The sequence below is a fragment of the Xiphias gladius genome, chromosome 4 (genome assembly GCF_016859285.1).
Source record: "Xiphias gladius isolate SHS-SW01 ecotype Sanya breed wild chromosome 4, ASM1685928v1, whole genome shotgun sequence".
NCBI lineage: Eukaryota > Metazoa > Chordata > Actinopteri > Istiophoriformes > Xiphiidae > Xiphias > Xiphias gladius.
In genome coordinates, this window is record NC_053403.1 from 596,448 (window position 1) to 615,952 (window position 19,505).

Consider the following 19,505-nt stretch of genomic DNA (forward strand, 5'->3'; position numbering starts at 1 on the left):
TAAACCCTGCAGCCTATAGGGGGCGTGGACAGGGCTTTAGACTGTCAGTCTGGTTCTGCTGAGGTCCAGCAGGACTCATGTCTGCTGACATTATGTAAAGGGTTTGTGGACTTGGCCGCTGGTTGCAGATCAGACACTCGGCCGTCAGAGTCGATCATGTTGCCAGATCTGCTGCGGTCTGTTCAGCGTGAGGTGATTAACCTGCAGTGGATTTAACATCCGACCCCACAAACTGGACTAACAGGAGCTCAGAGCAGATGTCAATCACAGTCCACCTCCAGACAACACCATACTGCACTCACATTTCCCCCTCATTAACACCCACCACTGATCCACATGTCTTTACGGCTGCTTGTTCCATCAGACGATGTCCCCGTCCAGAGGTCTGGATCCAGGTTACTCTGGAGCAGAACTCTGCTGATATTTCTGGGTGAAAAACTCAAAGAAACAACAACAGCGTTGTCAGTTCTTTTCCTCCCTCATCCCTTTGGCCTCTTCTGGCACAAAGCATCACAGAACTGAAGCCACCTTGTTCCATCACTTCCCTCCGGCTGCCATCAGCTGTTGCTAATAATTACATGTCTGTATCTCAGCTTCAAAGTCTTCATGAAACGATCTGGTCTCTTCAGGATCTGATCAGAGTTCAGCCTCATTCTCCTTCATCTCTGATCCGAGCAGCGTCTCCAGGAGTCAACGTTAGATTTTTCTCTTCTCCTAATCGGACGTCGGCAGCTGCAGAAAGGGCTGCGAGCCGCGGCACCGTGGGGAAGAGAAATAAAACAGCATTTTAATGAGACTGGATGAGTTCTGCTGCAGCTCAGACCCCCTGGATAGCGATCGCAGGGGTTTCTGCTGCCCTGCAGTTCTGCGTCTCGAGCTTCTCTGAGATCAAAACGCCCGGAGGAGTCGCAGCAGAGTCGTCAGAGCGTCATCCCGCCGGAGCTGCCTGCGTTGGTCGTCCTGCTTCACACAGTCCCACCAGTCCGGACACCTCCCTGACGCATGTTCGGACTAACGCGGCCCGCTCGGCGCTCTTGTTAGTCACGGCCCACCTACCGTTCCCATCCGGTCCACATCTGGTCCACAGCTGAAACGACCTGAAGTGAACTGTGAACTCTGTTTTATCGATAATTCGCTCCACGGCTGTTATTATGTCACTTGATTACGTTCAGTATTTTGGTCAGATTGAAAGCGACCCTTTAGACCCAGAGCTCCAGGTTTTCAGAGATGCTGTTCAGCTCCGTGTTTTTATCGGTCGGTTTACCATAGACAGTGGAGATTTTAGAAATGGGTTTAACTGCGTTTGTCCACTTCAAAGCGCCAACGAGAGCAGGGAGGGTTTTTAACTTTGCCCCCCCCCCATTACAGCCTCTCTGTACTGGTGCATGTTGGTCATAAAGTGTGAAGCAGTTTGTATTTACGGCAGAGGGAACGACCCCATAGACGGACTGATGGACTGAACTGAGACGACCCCAGCAGCTGCCTCCCCACCGTCAGAGAGGAAATAAAACTGACAGTCCGACACACAGTCTGTCTGAGCTGATAGATCAGGACCAGGATCTTTCAGGACCACTTTACAGGAATTCAGTGCTTGACTCATTCACTATGACTTTTACTATAAACGGCTTAACTACTTAGCTGTCTTTATATCTTTGGATTTTTCTTTCTTTCCCTTCCCTTCCATCCTGCCTTTTGTCCCCTGTTTTTGTCTCTTTCCTTCCTGCCTTTGTGCATCACCCATGTCCTTTGGTTCTAAATGTCCGTTTGCTTTTCTTTCTGTCTTTTTGTAATTTCATTGCCGATAATTCAGTGGATCTGACCCAGAGAAACGTTCTCTCGTTGTGTATAGGCTCAGATTTTCTCATCAACAAACCTCAGACTAATTCCTTTCTTTCTGTTATTTAATCTTCTGATGGGTCTTAACATCCTGTAGAACAAATCTTCTGTTTCAAAATAGAAAATAAATCTTTAACTAACTGTAAAGAATTGTTTTTCATTAAACACAGGTGGACATTTCAGGGAACTCATTAGAGCTAAAACGGGTTTAAATGATCAGAGGAAGAACTAGTTTAGCAGCTCATCCTCCTCTGTTCTGCTCATTAACATTTCACAGCTGCTCTTCGTCGCTCTGAACTAACAGCAGCGAACGATCATGTATTGCTGAGGTTAATTAATTAACATCAGTCCTTTCACTGTGGAGCTTCAGCTGGAATGAAGCAGCCCCGGTCCTGTAGGAACAAGACCCGGGGGAGCAGAGGGCTTTAAAGAGTTGGTCAGTACCCTGCATGGCTATAGCTGAAAAACAGAACCAAAAACAGGCCTTGGTTTGGTTGAAATCTTGAGGACGAGAACTTTAAAGCTCGTCCTGCTGTTGCAGACTGGAGATCGGCTGCTTCCTGTCTGCTGCTGCACCGGCTGAGGAGGTGAAGATTCGCTCCGCTGGCTCACAGCAACACATCATTTAAAAACTGCTGCGTCTCAGATCCTAACTGGCTTTAAACTGGACCTCCTCACTGTCGACTCAGCAGCCTGGCAACAGACCGATAAAAACACATCAGAGAGTCACACAAAGCAGGACAGGACAGGACAGGACAGGACAGGACAGGACAGGAGAGGAGAGGAGAGGAGAGGAGAGGAGAGGAGAGGACAGGACAGGACAGGACAGGACAGGACAGGACAGGACAGGAGAGGAGAGGAGAGGAGAGGAGAGGACAGGACAGGACAGGACAGGACAGGAGAGGAGAGGAGAGGACAGGACAGGACAGGACAGGACAGGAGCGGAAAGGACAGGACAGGAGCGGAGAGGACAGGACAGGAGCGGAAAGGACAGGACAGGAGAGGAGAGGACAGGACAGGACAGGACAGGAGAGGAGAGGACAGGACAGGAGAGGACAGGACAGGACAGGAGAGGAGAGGAGAGGACAGGACAGGACAGGACAGGACAGGAGAGGAGAGGAGAGGACAGGACAGGACAGGACAGGACAGGAGCGGAAAGGACAGGACAGGAGCGGAAAGGACAGGACAGGAGAGGACAGGACAGGAGCGGAAAGGACAGGACAGGAGAGGAGAGGACAGGACAGGACAGGACAGGAGAGGAGAGGACAGGACAGGAGAGGACAGGACAGGACAGGACAGGAGGAGAGGACAGGACAGGACAGGACAGGACAGGAGCGGAAAGGACAGGACAGGAGAGGACAGGACAGGAGAGGACAGGACAGGAGAGGACAGGAGAGGACAGGACAGGACAGGAGCGGACAGGACAGGACAGGAGCGGACAGGACAGGACAGGAGAGGAGAGGACAGGACAGGAGAGGACAGGACAGGACAGGAGAGGAGAGGAGAGGACAGGAGAGGACAGGACAGGAGCGGAAAGGACAGGACAGGAGAGGAGAGGACAGGAGAGGACAGGACAGGAGCGGAAAGGACAGGACAGGAGAGGAGAGGACAGGAGAGGAGAGGACAGGAGAGGACAGGAGAGGAGCGGAAAGGACAGGACAGGAGAGGACAGGACAGGACAGGACAGGACAGGACAGGAGCGGAGAGGAGAGGACAGGACAGGACAGGACAGGAGCGGAAAGGACAGGAGCGGAAAGGACAGGACGAGAGGACAGGACAGGAGCGGAAAGGACAGGACAGGACAGGACAGGACAGGACAGGACAGGAGAGGAGAGGACAGGACAGGAGAGGACAGGACAGGACAGGACAGGACAGGAGCGCAAAGGACAGGACAGGACAGGACAGGAGAGGAGCGGAAAGGACAGGAGAGGAGCGGAAAGGACAGGACAGGAGCGGAGAGGACAGGACAGGAGCGGAAAGGACAGGACAGGAGAGGACAGGAGAGGACAGGACAGGACAGGAGAGGACAGGACAGGGCAGGAGAGGACAGGACAGGACAGGAGAGGAGAGGAGAGGACAGGACAGGACAGGACAGGACAGGAGAGGAGAGGAGAGGACAGGACAGGACAGGACAGGACAGGAGCGGAAAGGACAGGACAGGAGAGGACAGGACAGGAGCGGAAAGGACAGGACAGGAGAGGAGAGGACAGGACAGGACAGGACAGGAGAGGAGAGGACAGGACAGGAGAGGACAGGACAGGAGAGGACAGGAGAGGAGAGGAGAGGACAGGACAGGACAGGACAGGACAGGAGCGGAAAGGACAGGACAGGAGAGGAGAGGAGAGGACAGGACAGGACAGGACAGGAGCGGAAAGGACAGGACAGGAGAGGAGAGGACAGGACAGGACAGGAGAGGAGAGGAGAGGACAGGACAGGAGAGGACAGGACAGGAGCGGAAAGGACAGGAGAGGACAGGACAGGACAGGACAGGAGAGGAGAGGAGAGGACAGGACAGGACAGGACAGGACAGGAGCGGAAAGGACAGGACAGGAGCGGAAAGGACAGGACAGGACAGGAGAGGACAGGACAGGAGAGGACAGGAGAGGACAGGACAGGACAGGAGCGGACAGGACAGGACAGGACAGGACAGGACAGGACAGGAGAGGAGAGGACAGGACAGGAGAGGAGAGGACAGGAGAGGACAGGACAGGAGCGGAAAGGACAGGACAGGAGAGGAGAGGACAGGAGAGGACAGGACAGGAGCGGAAAGGACAGGACAGGACAGGACAGGAGAGGACAGGAGAGGACAGGAGAGGAGAGGACAGGAGAGGACAGGAGAGGACAGGAGAGGAGAGGACAGGAGAGGACAGGACAGGAGCGGAAAGGACAGGACAGGAGAGGAGAGGACAGGAGAGGACAGGACAGGAGCGGAAAGGACAGGACAGGACAGGACAGGAGAGGACAGGAGAGGACAGGAGAGGAGAGGACAGGACAGGAGAGGACAGGAGAGGACAGGAGAGGAGAGGAGAGGACAGGAGAGGACAGGACAGGAGCGGAAAGGACAGGAGCGGAAAGGACAGGACGAGAGGACAGGACAGGAGCGGAAAGGACAGGAGCGGAAAGGACAGGACAGGAGAGGAGAGGACAGGACAGGACAGGACAGGACAGGACAGGAGCGGAAAGGACAGGACAGGAGAGGACAGGACAGGACAGGAGAGGAGAGGACAGGACAGGAGAGGAGAGGAGAGGAGAGGACAGGACAGGACAGGACAGGAGCGGAAAGGACAGGACAGGAGCGGAAAGGACAGGACAGGACAGGAGAGGACAGGACAGGAGAGGACAGGACAGGAGAGGACAGGACAGGACAGGACAGGACAGGACAGGAGCGGAAAGGACAGGACAGGACAGGAGAGGACAGGACAGGACAGGACAGGACAGGAGAGGAGAGGACAGGACAGGACAGGAGAGGACAGGACAGGACAGGACAGGACAGGAGAGGAGAGGACAGGACAGGACAGGACAGGACAGGACAGGACAGGAGCGGAAAGGACAGGACAGGAGCGGAAAGGACAGGACAGGACAGGAGAGGACAGGACAGGAGAGGACAGGACAGGACAGGACAGGAGCGGACAGGACAGGAGCGGAAAGGACAGGACAGGACAGGACAGGACAGGACAGGACAGGAGAGGAGAGGAGAGGACAGGACAGGACAGGACAGGACAGGAGCGGAAAGGACAGGACAGGAGCGGAAAGGACAGGAGAGGAGAGGACAGGACAGGAGAGGACAGGACAGGACAGGACAGGAGAGGAGAGGAGAGGACAGGACAGGAGAGGACAGGACAGGACAGGAGAGGAGAGGAGAGGACAGGACAGGACAGGACAGGACAGGAGCGGAAAGGACAGGACAGGAGCGGAAAGGACAGGACAGGACAGGAGAGGACAGGACAGGAGAGGACAGGACAGGAGAGGAGAGGACAGGACAGGACAGGAGAGGACAGGACAGGACAGGACAGGACAGGAGAGGAGAGGACAGGACAGGACAGGACAGGACAGGAGAGGAGAGGAGAGGAGAGGACAGGACAGGACAGGACAGGAGCGGAAAGGACAGGACAGGAGCGGAAAGGACAGGACAGGACAGGAGAGGACAGGACAGGACAGGACAGGACAGGAGAGGAGAGGACAGGACAGGACAGGAGGAGGGACAGGACAGGACAGGACAGGACAGGAGAGGAGAGGACAGGACAGGACAGGACAGGACAGGACAGGACAGGACAGGAGCGGAAAGGACAGGACAGGAGCGGAAAGGACAGGACAGGACAGGAGAGGACAGGACAGGAGAGGACAGGACAGGACAGGACAGGAGCGGACAGGACAGGAGCGGAAAGGACAGGACAGGACAGGACAGGACAGGACAGGACAGGAGAGGAGAGGACAGGACAGGACAGGACAGGACAGGAGCGGAAAGGACAGGACAGGAGCGGAAAGGACAGGAGAGGAGAGGACAGGACAGGAGAGGACAGGACAGGACAGGACAGGAGAGGAGAGGAGAGGACAGGACAGGAGAGGACAGGACAGGACAGGAGAGGAGAGGAGAGGACAGGACAGGACAGGACAGGAGCGGAAAGGACAGGACAGGAGCGGAAAGGACAGGACAGGACAGGAGAGGACAGGACAGGAGAGGACAGGACAGGACAGGACAGGAGAGGAGAGGAGAGGACAGGACAGGACAGGACAGGAGAGGACAGGACAGGAGCGGAAAGGACAGGACAGGACAGGAGAGGACAGGACAGGACAGGACAGGAGAGGACAGGAGAGGACAGGACAGGACAGGACAGGACAGGAGCGGAAAGGACAGGACAGGACAGGACAGGACAGGACAGGACAACTGCTTACTCTGCGTGAACTCTCAGAGAAAGAACTTTTTTTCCTCACTTTGCTCTTTGGAGCATTCAGGAGGATAATTATTGATAATTATTGATAAATACGGACCCTGATCAGAGCATGGTCTCCCTTCCTGTCTGATGTTGACTTCCTGTGTGTCGGCAGGTCAGAGTGATGGTCCGGATCTGTTCGGTCTACAGCAGCGAGTCCTCAGAGTCCATGTCCTTCCTCAAGGTCGACGGCAGAAAGAAGCAGCTCAGTCTCTGCGAGACGTCGGCCGGCGGACAGAGACGATCTTCAGCGTCAGCACCAAAGACCTTCACCTTTGACGCCGTCTTCTCCCAGGATTCCTCACAGGTGGGATAGGACGGACGCTAGTGCTCAAACCGTATGCGATTACAAACTGACTGGTATGATCAATAACACCGTCACTCTTCAGGTTAATCTTTGTTTTCAGTCACTGACTGTAAAAATATCAAAAGTCAAGGCACACACTCAAAGTTTGAGCTCTTCATCAGAGAGGTGTCACCTCTGCAGCATGTTGTTTATCCCCAGAGACAGACGGCAGCAGGTAGATCGGTGTGTGTGTGATGGCGTTATCTGTCAGTGCAGTCAGAGTGTCTGCGGTATGATGTAGACCTCAACCGCAGCGAGGGAAATGTCAGGAAGCCGCAGATGTGGAGACAGATGGAGACAGTCGGATTCACAGAAACACACTTTCAGACTCCTGCCGTGTTCAGACTGTGCGTGATAAGTGATGACGTCGGTTAGAGTCAGACGCGAGGTCGGTTTCAACTCTGTGAAAGTCAGTTTGTGTTGTTTGTCATCTCAGAAGCGGATTCCTGCTACAACATTTTTATTCTGCCTTATATTCTCCACATCCAGTCATTATGTGTCATATTGTATGTGGTACGTTGAAAGATGATGCAATTTAAAGTGACATGAACTCAAGTATTAATAGTACCAGGACACGACGTGACTTGAGCTTGAGTAGCTCACAGAGTAACCTGACACGGCACGGAATAATGTAATCAGCCGACTCCGTGATCAGAAACCGTAACGTACACAACACCGCGCTGTAACATAAGGCCACGGTAAGGCGTGTGTAACACAGCGCGTCACATCAAGGAGCATGAGGCACGACGCACGACGCGACATCATGCAACGCCACAACACGCAACACGGAATCACGCGAGGCAGCTTAGCTCTACGCAACAAAGTACTGGTACTCAAGTACTGCATCATAACACGTGTATTGAAGCATCACATTGTCACGTGACTTTACTGTCTCCTAGCTTGTTTTATCACATATGGTTTAGTTTTCCCTCATCGTGTTGTATCCATCATACAGTGTGTGTACGTCCTCCCCGACAACACACACATCGGTGTGATCGGCTGTATTGTACGTGACTCTGTAGGGTGACTGACCTCAAACTTGATTGGTCGATTCTGTCTGGCTCTCCGCCCTGATAGGCCGAGGTGTGTTCGGGGACGGTGGCGGAGGTCATCCAGTCGGTGGTGAACGGAGCAGACGGCTGCATCTTCTGCTTCGGACACGCTAACCTGGGTAACCGCACGACACATACGCACATTTTGTTTTTATTTCATTTTTTTTACCAGTCACATGATTGTTGCCATGTCTCCGCCCCCCCCAGGTAAGACCTACACCATGATTGGCCAGGACTGCTCTGCCCAGAGCCTGGGCGTGGCTCCGACAGCCATCTCCTGGCTCTTCAAGGTGATCGAGGAGCGGAGAGAAAAGGCCGGGGCTCGTTTCTCTGTCAGAGTGTCAGCTGTGGAGATCTCCGGCCGGGAGGAGACACTCACCGACCTCCTGGCTGAACTCTCCTCCTCCTCCGCTGGGGGCCAACAGGAGGCCCCGGGCCCCGCGGTGTCGCTGAGAGAAGACCCCATCTGTGGATCCCAGGTAGGCTGAAGAAAGACAGCTCCCTCAGACGGCGGTGTTGACGACATCTGCTGAAAACTGGGACACTGGAGTTTCCTCCGCTGTTCCATCAGGTCACCTCGATGAGCTTCCTCTCTCTCTCAGACCTCTTTATCTCTTCTCCTCAACTCCTTCCCTTCACCTCCTCCCATGCTCTCCTCTTCCCTGACCTCCTCTTCACCCCAGGGACTTCATCTCTGTTCACAACTGTCCAATTAGTCCTGACCTTCTTCCTTATTCTTATTCTGTTTTATCTCCCCCGGGCTCCTTTTGTCTGCCACTTTTTATCTCCCCTCTCTTTAATTTCCTTTTTCTTTCTCCACATTTTTCTTCCCTTTATCAAACCTAATTCTGTCATGTTGCAGCTGATATCGTCCTCCCAACTTATCTCTGAATCTCAAAATGACATCCTGCTGCAAACACATTAAGTTTCTGAGCTTAAGTCATTGATGTGATATTATTAGGGGAGAGTGTGACGTGAAAAGTTCAGCTCGAGAGGAGACGTCTCGCTCTGCTGGAGGTGAACCATAGAAACACGGTGGCGCTACCGAGTGGAGCTTCCTCCCGCACAGAAGCTGACAACAGACAAGTTTCATTTGGTCCAGTCAGCAAGTTACTGACAGTAGTAACACGAACCAGTGGAGCTGATGTGACCTGCGGCCGGAGAGGTCGGTCGTGACGTCAGCGCCGGATGAACACGAGAAGCTGCTGCCTGAAGGTTTCCTCCCCTCGGCTTCGATAATGATAATTAGCGTCAGAGTTTGGCGAATGGTGCATTTTGCGAACCTCAGCATCTGAACTTGGAACCAGTTACTGACGTGCCCCTTTAATTTTCAGGCAGGCAGACGTGGACAAAACACAGTAGAGTACAGTAAAGAAAGGATCAGATTTTGTTCGGCTTTATCGTAGCTGATACTGACCCGTTAAAGTATACCCAGACTGAGGATCAGCTCAGGACATCTCTACTTATTTCTGTGGAACCCCAAAATGAAGTAAACCAACAGCAAATCTACAGCAATCTGTAGCCTAAAATGAGTCCGGCAGCAGGTACAGTGCAGTCTCACTGGCTCTGAGTCACTCACATGACCTCTTTCCAGGTCTCACCCTCAGCCACACTGATCACAGGACCACTATTCTGATTATGACATGATTGATTACCCGGGATTTTTCTCTCTGTTTTGCCAAATGAAAACCTCCCAGGTCGTAATGTTGCACTAATAAAAACGCGGGAGTTCGGACACTTGCCTGTGCTGCACTTGGACCCAACTGAGGTTCTTTCTACCTTCCCCGTTTCTCATCGTCTCTCTCTCTCTGCCCCCATCAGCTGCAGAACCAGATGGAGCTTGGGGCGAACAACGCTGAGCGAGCAGCGTTTTTCCTGGACGCCGCCCTTGCAGCGAGGAGGAGCAGCCGGACGCCGAGCGACCAGGAGGCCCGGAGGAACTCGCATTTCCTGTTCACCCTGCACCTCTACCGGGAGAGGCTGGACAAGAGCAACAAGGCGGCAAGTCAGTGTGTTTGTGCGTCTGTCTGTAACGGGAGGCAAAATGATCACTTATTAAATTTCTCAGACATTACAGAGTTGTTCTTCCAACAGTGCAACAGATGAAACGTGTCAGAAAAATAAAAAGTGAAAAGGTACAAGCTGTAGACACAAAAATCTGAAGTAGAGAAGTCGACTCCAACTCCCAATGTACATTTCACTGACAAACCTCCAACCCCAGAGCTTCACATTCTTGTTACTGTACATTTACTCTGACTCTTGGTCAATTTTGGATGAATTCGGTTGCCATGGTTTGGTGTTTTGTTCACAAATTCAACGACGAAATATTTTGAAGTCACTGCACCTCTGACCAGTTTCTTCTCCATAGCGACAACCACTGGGGCTCGTGGGTACTGCAGTATTTAAAGACAGATTGTAAGAAACAAAGTGTAAATAATTCAAACTGCTGCTCAGAAGATAAACCTCTATGATAGTAGTCTCACCTGCACACCTACCTGTGAGGTGTTTTTAAAGATTTACATCTTCAGTAGGAACCATGGAGCTTGGACCTGAGAGCCACAGGCAGAGGAGGGAAGACAGAAACTATTGGGGGAGTTTGAGTCTAAACATGGGATTTATTTATAAGTAAAAACTAGAATAACACCAGACTTACACTTTAGCTCTTGGTTTCTTTCCAAATTAGTGGTGTGGATAAATTGGGGATTTGTTTATAACTAGTTCTCCTTGAAGACAAATTGGTACTGAAGCTGACCTGACACACAGTCAAACCTAAATCAGACACTCTATCTGTAAATGTCTAATGTAAAATGATGCTACGTGTCTCATATGAACCGAGTAAACTTCTTGTGAATCTCCTAAAAGCTGATTTTGTTTTCTTTTTCGGTTGGAATCTGCACGAGTTTCAACCACAGACATGTCGACAGCAGATTGTAGACGCTGATCCCTCAGGCAAGAATAAAATCAACCGTTAGCGATCGTGCAGTTGTGAAACCTTACAGCTCTGTTAGGAATCAGCTCTCTTTTTCCCTATACTACTCATTTCCAAACACATAGCAGCTAATTAGCTTCCCGTAGAGGTGCCGACATGCTCAACAAGAACCTTAACAAGCAGAGAGACTACGCCAACGCCACCTCCGCCCACGTCTACCTGTCACAGCACACACATCTCCACAGTTATTAGTGTTTCATTGCTTCTCTGTCCATGGCTGGAATAAATCTACATGGCTAATGAGGCCTAAAGCCTCCGTGTCCTGCAGTATTTGTGGACCGGCGGGTATAAAACTGTACACTCAGCTCTCTCAGCAGTTTCTAAATGTTGCTAATGCGGTTGGTTGATCTTTCGCACCATCATTTCTCCGACTTAATGAAGTGAGCGGGCAGTTAAAATGAGCAGAGAGGGAGGGAGAGATATATCAGACTGATACTGATCTTTATCTGAATATTTATCTGAGCTGATCAGAGACGTTCTGGGACCATGAAAAAGATGCAACCTGGACTTATTCAAATGAGATGGTGTTGTAGTCATGACTCTGAAAAGACTTGCGTCTCTTCTTCTTGACAACAGACCTTCTTTGAATCAGTTTGAAACCAGCCAATGGAGGTGTCTGAAAAAGTTGAAAGTTGTTGGTCCTGTCTTGGGTCTTGACTCGAGACTTTTCTGTCTTAATGTGATATTTGACTCTGGACTCGAAATTGGAACTTGGGGCTTCCTTATATTGACAATGAGACCTAACTTGGGACTTGTGGGTCCTGACTTGCCGCTCGACTCAGCGCTTACCTGTTCTGATTTGGGACTTGGGACATACGGTACCTTGGAACATGCCAGTTTTTATTTGGGACTTGCAGGTCTTGTCTTAGGACTCACCTGACTTCATTTGGGGTCTTGGTGTTGATTTGGGATTTGTTGATCTTGTCTTAGGACTTACTGTACCTGTCTTGACTGGGACGTTGAATAGGGGCTTGTTGGTCTTGACTCTGGACTTGATGGTCTTGTCTTGGGACTTGACATGGGATTCGTAAAACAACGACTTGTCCCACCTCTTAGTTCTCAGTTAGGGTGTTATCAACCTTTTCTGGGCTTTGAACTGATTTTAACACCTAAAATTTTCACAAGCCACATTTTTAAAACCCTTCTGTGGTTCTTGTCTCTGCTGCCTCCCTCTGATGTCCTGTGGAGGTTGTAGACACGGTCTCCTCTGATACCAGATCTGTTAGTATTTGTTATATCATTAGTTCTTTGCTCCTGCAGTGACCCTGTTTGCTCACAGAAATCAATTAATCCACCGAGCCGCATCACTGCATGGGATTTGAGCGTGAAGTCTCAGCTCCAGCTCTAACACAGCCCAGACTCCATAGACATTTTCTCACATTTAAATGAGGCCTACATATATAACAACAGCAGCAAAGACTTCTATACTGTATGTGCAAGATTTGACTTTTTTGATGACATAAAGAGCAGAAGATATCTCTTGTGCCAGCTAATATTTGGTATATTTACTTAATAAATTACTTTAAACAGCCAATCCATTATTAAAACAGCCATTGATTTATCTTCTGTCTATAAAGGATTCAATTTATTGACGTGTCTTTCAACCAGCTAACCATCCGAGCACTAATGAGCAGTTAACAGGCTGTACTGTATGTCGTCTTTTGAAAACAACCCCCCTCTGTTTCTCAGTGTCTGGTCGGAGTCGTCTCCACCTCCTGGATTTGGGGAGCTGTGAGACGGACATCAGCAGGACAAGAGAGGGAGGTGGAGGTCAGTGTCTGTCTCTGTCCGCACTGGGAAACGTCATCCTCGCCCTCGCCAACGGGGCCAAGCACGTTCCCTACAGGTAGGAGCTCAAATTCTTGGCATTTTAATGAAGCCCACAGGGGCCAAAGGGGCCCCCCAGGGATGGAGAGGAGAGAGGGGGAGGGCGTGCAATATGAACCAGGCAGACAAGAATTAATGTATTTATAATGGCTTTCAGTCAGTCTTAAACTGTTGATTATCCTGCTGAATAAATCACTTTGTAATGCTCATTGACATGTATATTCAGTCCTCTGGGTGTTTTCTTATTCAAGCTGATAGTTTTGTGGAGCTCTGTCTCTTTTTTTCAGGCTTGTATTTTGGGATTTTTCTCTCACTTTTGTCTCCTGGTTTTTAAAATGTTTAAATTTTTTGGGATGTTGTCATCCAGTCTCGACTTGAAAAGAAAACCAAAGGGTAATATAGAGGTTATAGGTTTTCACAGGGGAGAAAATGAAGGTCTGAGGACCAAAACATTGTTAATAAAGTGAGTGTGTTTGTGTTGAGCTCAGCCTCTTGCTGATCTCTGAACTCAGCAGAAACTCCAGTGTGGTTCTGTTATGTCCCTCCAGTCTCTCTCTCTTTTCCTCTTGTCTCTGTACATTTAAGACGTAAATTCATAAAGCCCAAGATATGCAATAAGTTTGCACTCACACTTACCCACTCTGAACGTACACATATACGCTTTGTGTCAGCTTGAGCGGCCAGGGGCCAGTTTGCATCATCAACATTATACCCTCACGATCTGTTTGGCATGGGGGACACTAGGAAGAATAAAGGGTCTTCTAGGTATCTGTGGCTGAGAGCCTCATTTCATAATTCATGCATGGCCTTCACTCTACCGGAGAAACCAGAAATTATTTAAGAAAAAAGAGCGGTGGTGTACACAACCACAGCTTCCCTGGTAAGTCCAGAGAGGAGTCCATGTTAGAGGTCCACAAGAGAGAACCATCAGAAGCCTGAATTGCTTCATCTGGTCACATCCTCTTAAATATATTCACGTATCGGTAGTTGACGGAAAAACGCGCTGATTCACATTTGATTTCGACTAATTCCAGAAATTTGAACTAAAGTTGCGCAGCATCTTAATGGAAACCTACTTATAGTGAAATCACTGGAAGATGTGATCGTGTTTGGATTGGCCAGAAAAGGCAGGAAAAGCACCAATTTGTGAACTGACTAATAATTTTGTTGCGAGGAAAAGGCTCGATCTCAGTTTTGTTGTTCTGATTAAAGAAACTAGAAACAGCTTAGATCGTAGTATTTAAATTCAGTATATGATCATTAAAGCTGTACTCCAGGTCTTTTCAAAGGCAGGAATTTATGGACATATCACTATATATCTCACTACAGATCACATGTGGCATGTAGTTCAAAGTAGGCTTCATTAATGTAAATGAGTGATCGTTCCTATTCCTTTTTGCCTGTCTGTGCCCAACTGTTGAGCGGTGTAATGAATGGTTTCTGGGATCCTGTGGGGTTTCTCGGCCCCGACACACAGCTTTGCTTTTTTTTTTGGTCTAACGAGGGGTTTCTTGATGTATTATTCAGGGACAGCAAGCTCACCATGCTGCTCAGTGAATCCCTGGGCAACATCAACTGTCGAACCACCATGATCGCCCACATCTCCGACTCCCCGGCCAACTACATGGAGACACTGACCACAGTGCAGCTGGCCTCCCGCATCCATCGCATGAGGAAGAAGAAGTCCAGGGTACTTAAGCTTTTATTTAGGTCTTCTTTCTGTTAGAGGCTGGAAAAGACCAAATACTGGTTTGCCAGTATTTATCAGCTGAAACAAATCAGTTTGATTTATTTGCCAAGTCATTCTAATAAGAACACTTTTACTGTTTATGTGGACTTTTTCGTCATTGAAAGTCCCAATGTATTTTTGTGATAATTAAGTCCCGACAGTATTTTAAGTGAATGATTTTTAAAAGCTCCTGTTCAACTGCAGTGGAGAGAGTTGTCGTGTAAAGACATGTTGGAAGATTAAGAATTCAATATTTCATCCTTACTCTCTGCAGATTTCCTTCTTTCTAAAACAAAAAGACAAAGACCAAATATGTATCAACGGATATATTGTGTTATCAGAAATGTAAATTCTGAACAACCAATTAATAAATAAATCCCATTGAGCTTAAATACTGAATATTTTCTGCAGAGCAAGTTGAGACAGAAAACAAATCTCACATTTTACAGCGCTGAAAAACAAATGTATAACATTGAAGCTACTTATTTGGAAGGAATAACAACATTTAATTGGTTGTTAATTAAAATGTTCAGATTATTCTGTGGGAGTTACAAAGTAATTGGTCTCTGAATGAGTCTGAACCGATTTCCTGTGGCTGGTGAGAGTTAAAACAATTCAATCCATAATGTAAATCTGTACGATCAGGTCAGAGTCATATGGTCATAATTCAGTGAGTTTTTTCTACCAGGATATGACAGACAGTCGATATCAGTGTTCCTACGGGTGCGGTAGCCTCTGTGGTGAGATGAGATAGGCTTTCACTCTCCTTGGGCACATTGACAGGTTGTATTTGTATTTTGTGGATTGAGAAAAGCCGCATGGAAACAGGAGTTACAAGTTTATACATCTCATTGACATTAATTTTAATCTGGCCCACAGTGTGCACTTTTAACCTCTGACTGTATCGACAAATGACGCTTCAGAATTGGTTTTGCCATCAGGTTGATGGCTGTGTAGTTCAGATCTGTTTGGTATGTTAATTCTGTGTTACGTCTTTACCTATCTACAGTATGCCTCCAGCTCGTCCGGAGGGGAAAGTTCCTGTGAGGAAGGACCGTCCCACCGACCCCCCCACCTGCGACCTTTCCACCCTCGGACTGTGGCCCTTGACCCGGACACGCCTCTGCTGCTATCCAGTGATCCTGACTACTCCTCCAGCAGCGAACACTCTTGTGACACCGTCATCTACGTCGGGCCAGGAGGGACGGCTATCTCGGACCGAGAACTGAGCGACAATGAGGGACCGCCGTCCTTTGTTCCTATCATCCCCTCCCTGAACAAAAAGCGAGTCAAAGACACACCTAGGTCTGATGGCGATCACTTTAAGTGTAACACGTTTGCAGAGCTACAGGAGAGACTCGACTGCATCGACGGCAGCGAGGGCCCAGCCACATTCGGCACAGAGGGCAAAGCAGCACAAGCAGCAGCAATTAGGACTCAGACTGGTGCTACCAAACCCAAGGAGGTTAAGTCTCCACCCGAATCTGATAAGAACTCCTCGCAAAGGTTCTTAGAAAGCACACCAACCACATGCACAAATAAACCCAGTCAGGAGCAATCCAAGCTCTCTTCAGCCGATGGCCTCATGGACGCTTCCAAACGGACGAGTGCAGATGGGGAGAAACTCTCAGCCACCCCCTTTCAGCCATGTGTGGTAAAGCCCACGGGGACTTTTTTCCAGGATACAGAGCCTGTAGTCCGAGAGAAGGTCTACCTCAGAGGTGTACCCAAGCCGTCTGCCTCACCATCCTTACCCAGGACATCCAGGGCAGCATCTCAGCTGGGGGAGGTTGTTGGTAGGACTCCCCCAGTGGGCATGAGTCAACAAGCACTGAGGCAAGGCCAACCACTGGGGTCAACTAGCATGGAGAGGGCCCCTCATACAAGCAGATACCCTATGGAGGTCAACAACCTCCGGGCAGCTCTGTTAGGAAGATGCCTTGACAGGGATTTTCTGAAGACTACAGTTACACTGCAGCAGCCTGTGGAGCTGAACGGGGAGGATGAGCTTGTGTTCACAGTCATAGAGGAGCTTCCTCGTGGTCTTGTCCCAGACAACGGCCGCCCCTCCAACCTCCTGAGCTTCAACAGTGACTGCTCTCCTCAGGCCTTAGCCTCTGGCTCTCGCCCTGTAAGCATCATCAGCAGTATTAACGATGAGTATGATGCTTACACAACTCAACAAGGAGCCGTGGGACCTGGGGCAGATGTTAGCACCGACTACCAGGATATGTTGTTTTCCCAACGTGGCAAAAACCCATCATCTGTTGGCTCATGGCCCAGTGAAGTGATTCTTGATTTAGCTGAGGGTGAAGGCAATCATTCAACAAACAGGCTTCACTTGAAAGACAAAAATATTGCAACAGAGAATGCATCCACACTGACCTCACCAAGTATATTTCATAAACAGCAACTTTTGCAGCATGGGATCAAGAGCTCCCTGAATGACAGTGGAGTCTGTTTCTCAGAGCTGGAAAGTGACCCTGCTACTCCAAACAAACCTTCTTTTACCAAGTGCCCTCCCTCCCCGGACTCAACCAAAGCCTCTCTCAAAGGCTCCCTCAAGGTGCGAGCCAATACCATGAACACTTCACTGTCAGCCCAGATTCCCCATCACACCTCCCATTCCAGTCTTCCCAGGAAAACAAAGCCTACCTCATCTGCAGGTGTGGGCTGCAGCAGACAGGAAGGCAGACATGATGAATTTTTGCTTCAGGGAAGTAGTCACTTTGATCCCAGAGAGGTCGAGTTTCTCTCTGCAGGTAAGCCATCAAGAAGTGGCATGAGCAGTGCTTCCTTTAAAAGGCCTGGAGGGAACAGTAACAGTGTACCTCGGCCACCAAAGGCACAAGTGTCACCTTCAGCTCAGAGGGTTGTGGATGGTTGTGAGAAGTCTTGCAGCAGGAGAGGAGATACTCTCATCAAGATGCCACGACTGACCCGAGGAGCAACGACTCTAGGAACTGTTTCTATCCCCCAGAGTTCTGAATCCAAATGGGGTAATGAGACCACTTCAGTGACAGGTACCCTGAGGTTTGCTTCCTTGGGAAAAAAGTCAAATGGGCAGAGAAGCAGCATGATCTCTAAGTCTGGATCTGGAAACCTTTCTCCTCCTGCTCCACCAGTCAAACAGTCAGGCCAAGAACAAAATTCGAGGCCTGCACTGTCTCCATGTGCCTTAAAAACAAGCAGCAACATCGGAAAGTCCTCATCCCCTAAAATATTGACCTCGGAGGAAGAATTCAAAGTAAGGCTCCGGGCAGATTCATTCAGTCACAGGTCATCTAGTTTAAAAGCTGAACATGGCTCTGCCAGGATATCTTCAAGCCTGAAGACACGAGGGGCCAAAGCAGATTTTTCGAGGTACTACGGGAGTCTGATGTCTCTGGAGAGATGTGACAGTCAAGCCTTCCCTGGCTCCAAGCCTGAACTGTTCAGGGAGAGCAGTGGTGCTACTTCAGGAGTTAACAGCAAATCCAACAGATCAGTGCCAAGACTTGGGATTCCAGCCTCTACCTCCACATCTGCTTCTTCCTCCCAAGTTTCTCCTGGTGTCTTTGCAGCTACAAGCAAACTGGGGCAGGTCCGAGGTGGCAGCAGCTCGCGAGCGTCAGTTTCTGGTGGATCGAAGGTTCGAACGTTGTCTAACAGCAGTTCCAAGAGCCCGAGCTCCTCCTCAAAACCTCCTGACAATCCAGCTGGACGCAACGCCAGCGTCCCTCTAACTGTTAAGTCCCCTGCTCGCTATGGGACAGGAGCCAAGATGGGAAGAGGCACCATCATGGGCACGAAGCAGGCCATCAGCAGGGCGGCTAACAGCAGGGTTAGCGAGCTAGCTGCTGGGAGCCCTAGGAAACAGCTCAGCAGGGGGCCTGGACTGACAGGAAGCGATAGTACTGACAGTGGGACTAGTAGTGTGAGTGGTTCACCAGTCAACACGCCGATACCATCACCTTACAGCAAGATCACCGCACCTCGGAGGCCGCAGCGCTACAGCAGCGGGCACGGCAGTGACAACAGCAGTATCCTCAGTGGGGAACTGCCCCCCGCCATGGGCCGCACCGCCCTGTTTTACCACAGCGGAGGGAGCAGTGGCTACGAGAGTATGATCCGAGACAGCGAGACCACCGGCAGCACTTCTTCAGCACACGACTCCATGAGCGAGAGCGGTGTGTCCTCATCCAACAGGAGCAGAGTTTCTAAATCACCCAAGAAGAGAGGAAATGGTGAGTCCATGAAGCAAAGATAGAGAAGGGTGGCACATAATCTGAATCATTTGGTCCAAAATAATTAGTCTTGTTGAAATAGATGGCGACATTAACAATAAACACAACAACAAGAAAAGAAAAACACCCGACAGCAATGACAATGAAAACGGTAACAACCTAGAGGAAGACACATGAGACGGTGAGACGGGTAGAAGCCACCTTATACCCACCTAGACAGAACTGCACCACTATTCACCAGGAAAGCTGAGGGTGACACTAGAGGAAAGAACACGGAGTCATCAAAATGTAGGTAGCAGGGTTGTGATCAGCACAAAAAATCCCAATTCTTTCTTTATGTTCATATGCACATTTTATAAAAAAAGAAATCATTAGGATTTGTGCTTCAGGTACCACAGATACATCCAGAAATCAGCGAATTTCATAGCAGAGTCGACACTTAGCGTTGTATCTGCATTTACCCAAACTGACAGATCAGCAGGCCTAAATATACACTGCTGCTGTTGAATTATATCAAATATACTTTGATCATTGTAGACCTAGTACATTTCAGTACCTGGTGTTCTCAT

The 19,505-nt window shown here is 49.8% G+C and overlaps 1 protein-coding gene across 1 annotated transcript in view; it reads left to right on the top strand.

Annotated features, from left to right (window-relative positions):
• The window catches only part of kif26aa (kinesin family member 26Aa), a 77,290-nt gene that overhangs the window by 48,497 nt on the left and 9,288 nt on the right, over positions 1-19,505 (top strand). The window contains exons 6-13 of the mRNA XM_040125912.1: positions 6,883-7,074; positions 8,191-8,284; positions 8,373-8,644; positions 9,987-10,170; positions 12,844-13,000; positions 14,509-14,671; positions 15,720-16,976; positions 17,019-18,936. Coding sequence (XP_039981846.1) covers positions 6,883-7,074; positions 8,191-8,284; positions 8,373-8,644; positions 9,987-10,170; positions 12,844-13,000; positions 14,509-14,671; positions 15,720-16,976; positions 17,019-18,936 — 4,237 coding nt within the window. The remainder of the gene's footprint in view (positions 1-6,882; positions 7,075-8,190; positions 8,285-8,372; positions 8,645-9,986; positions 10,171-12,843; positions 13,001-14,508; positions 14,672-15,719; positions 16,977-17,018; positions 18,937-19,505) is intronic.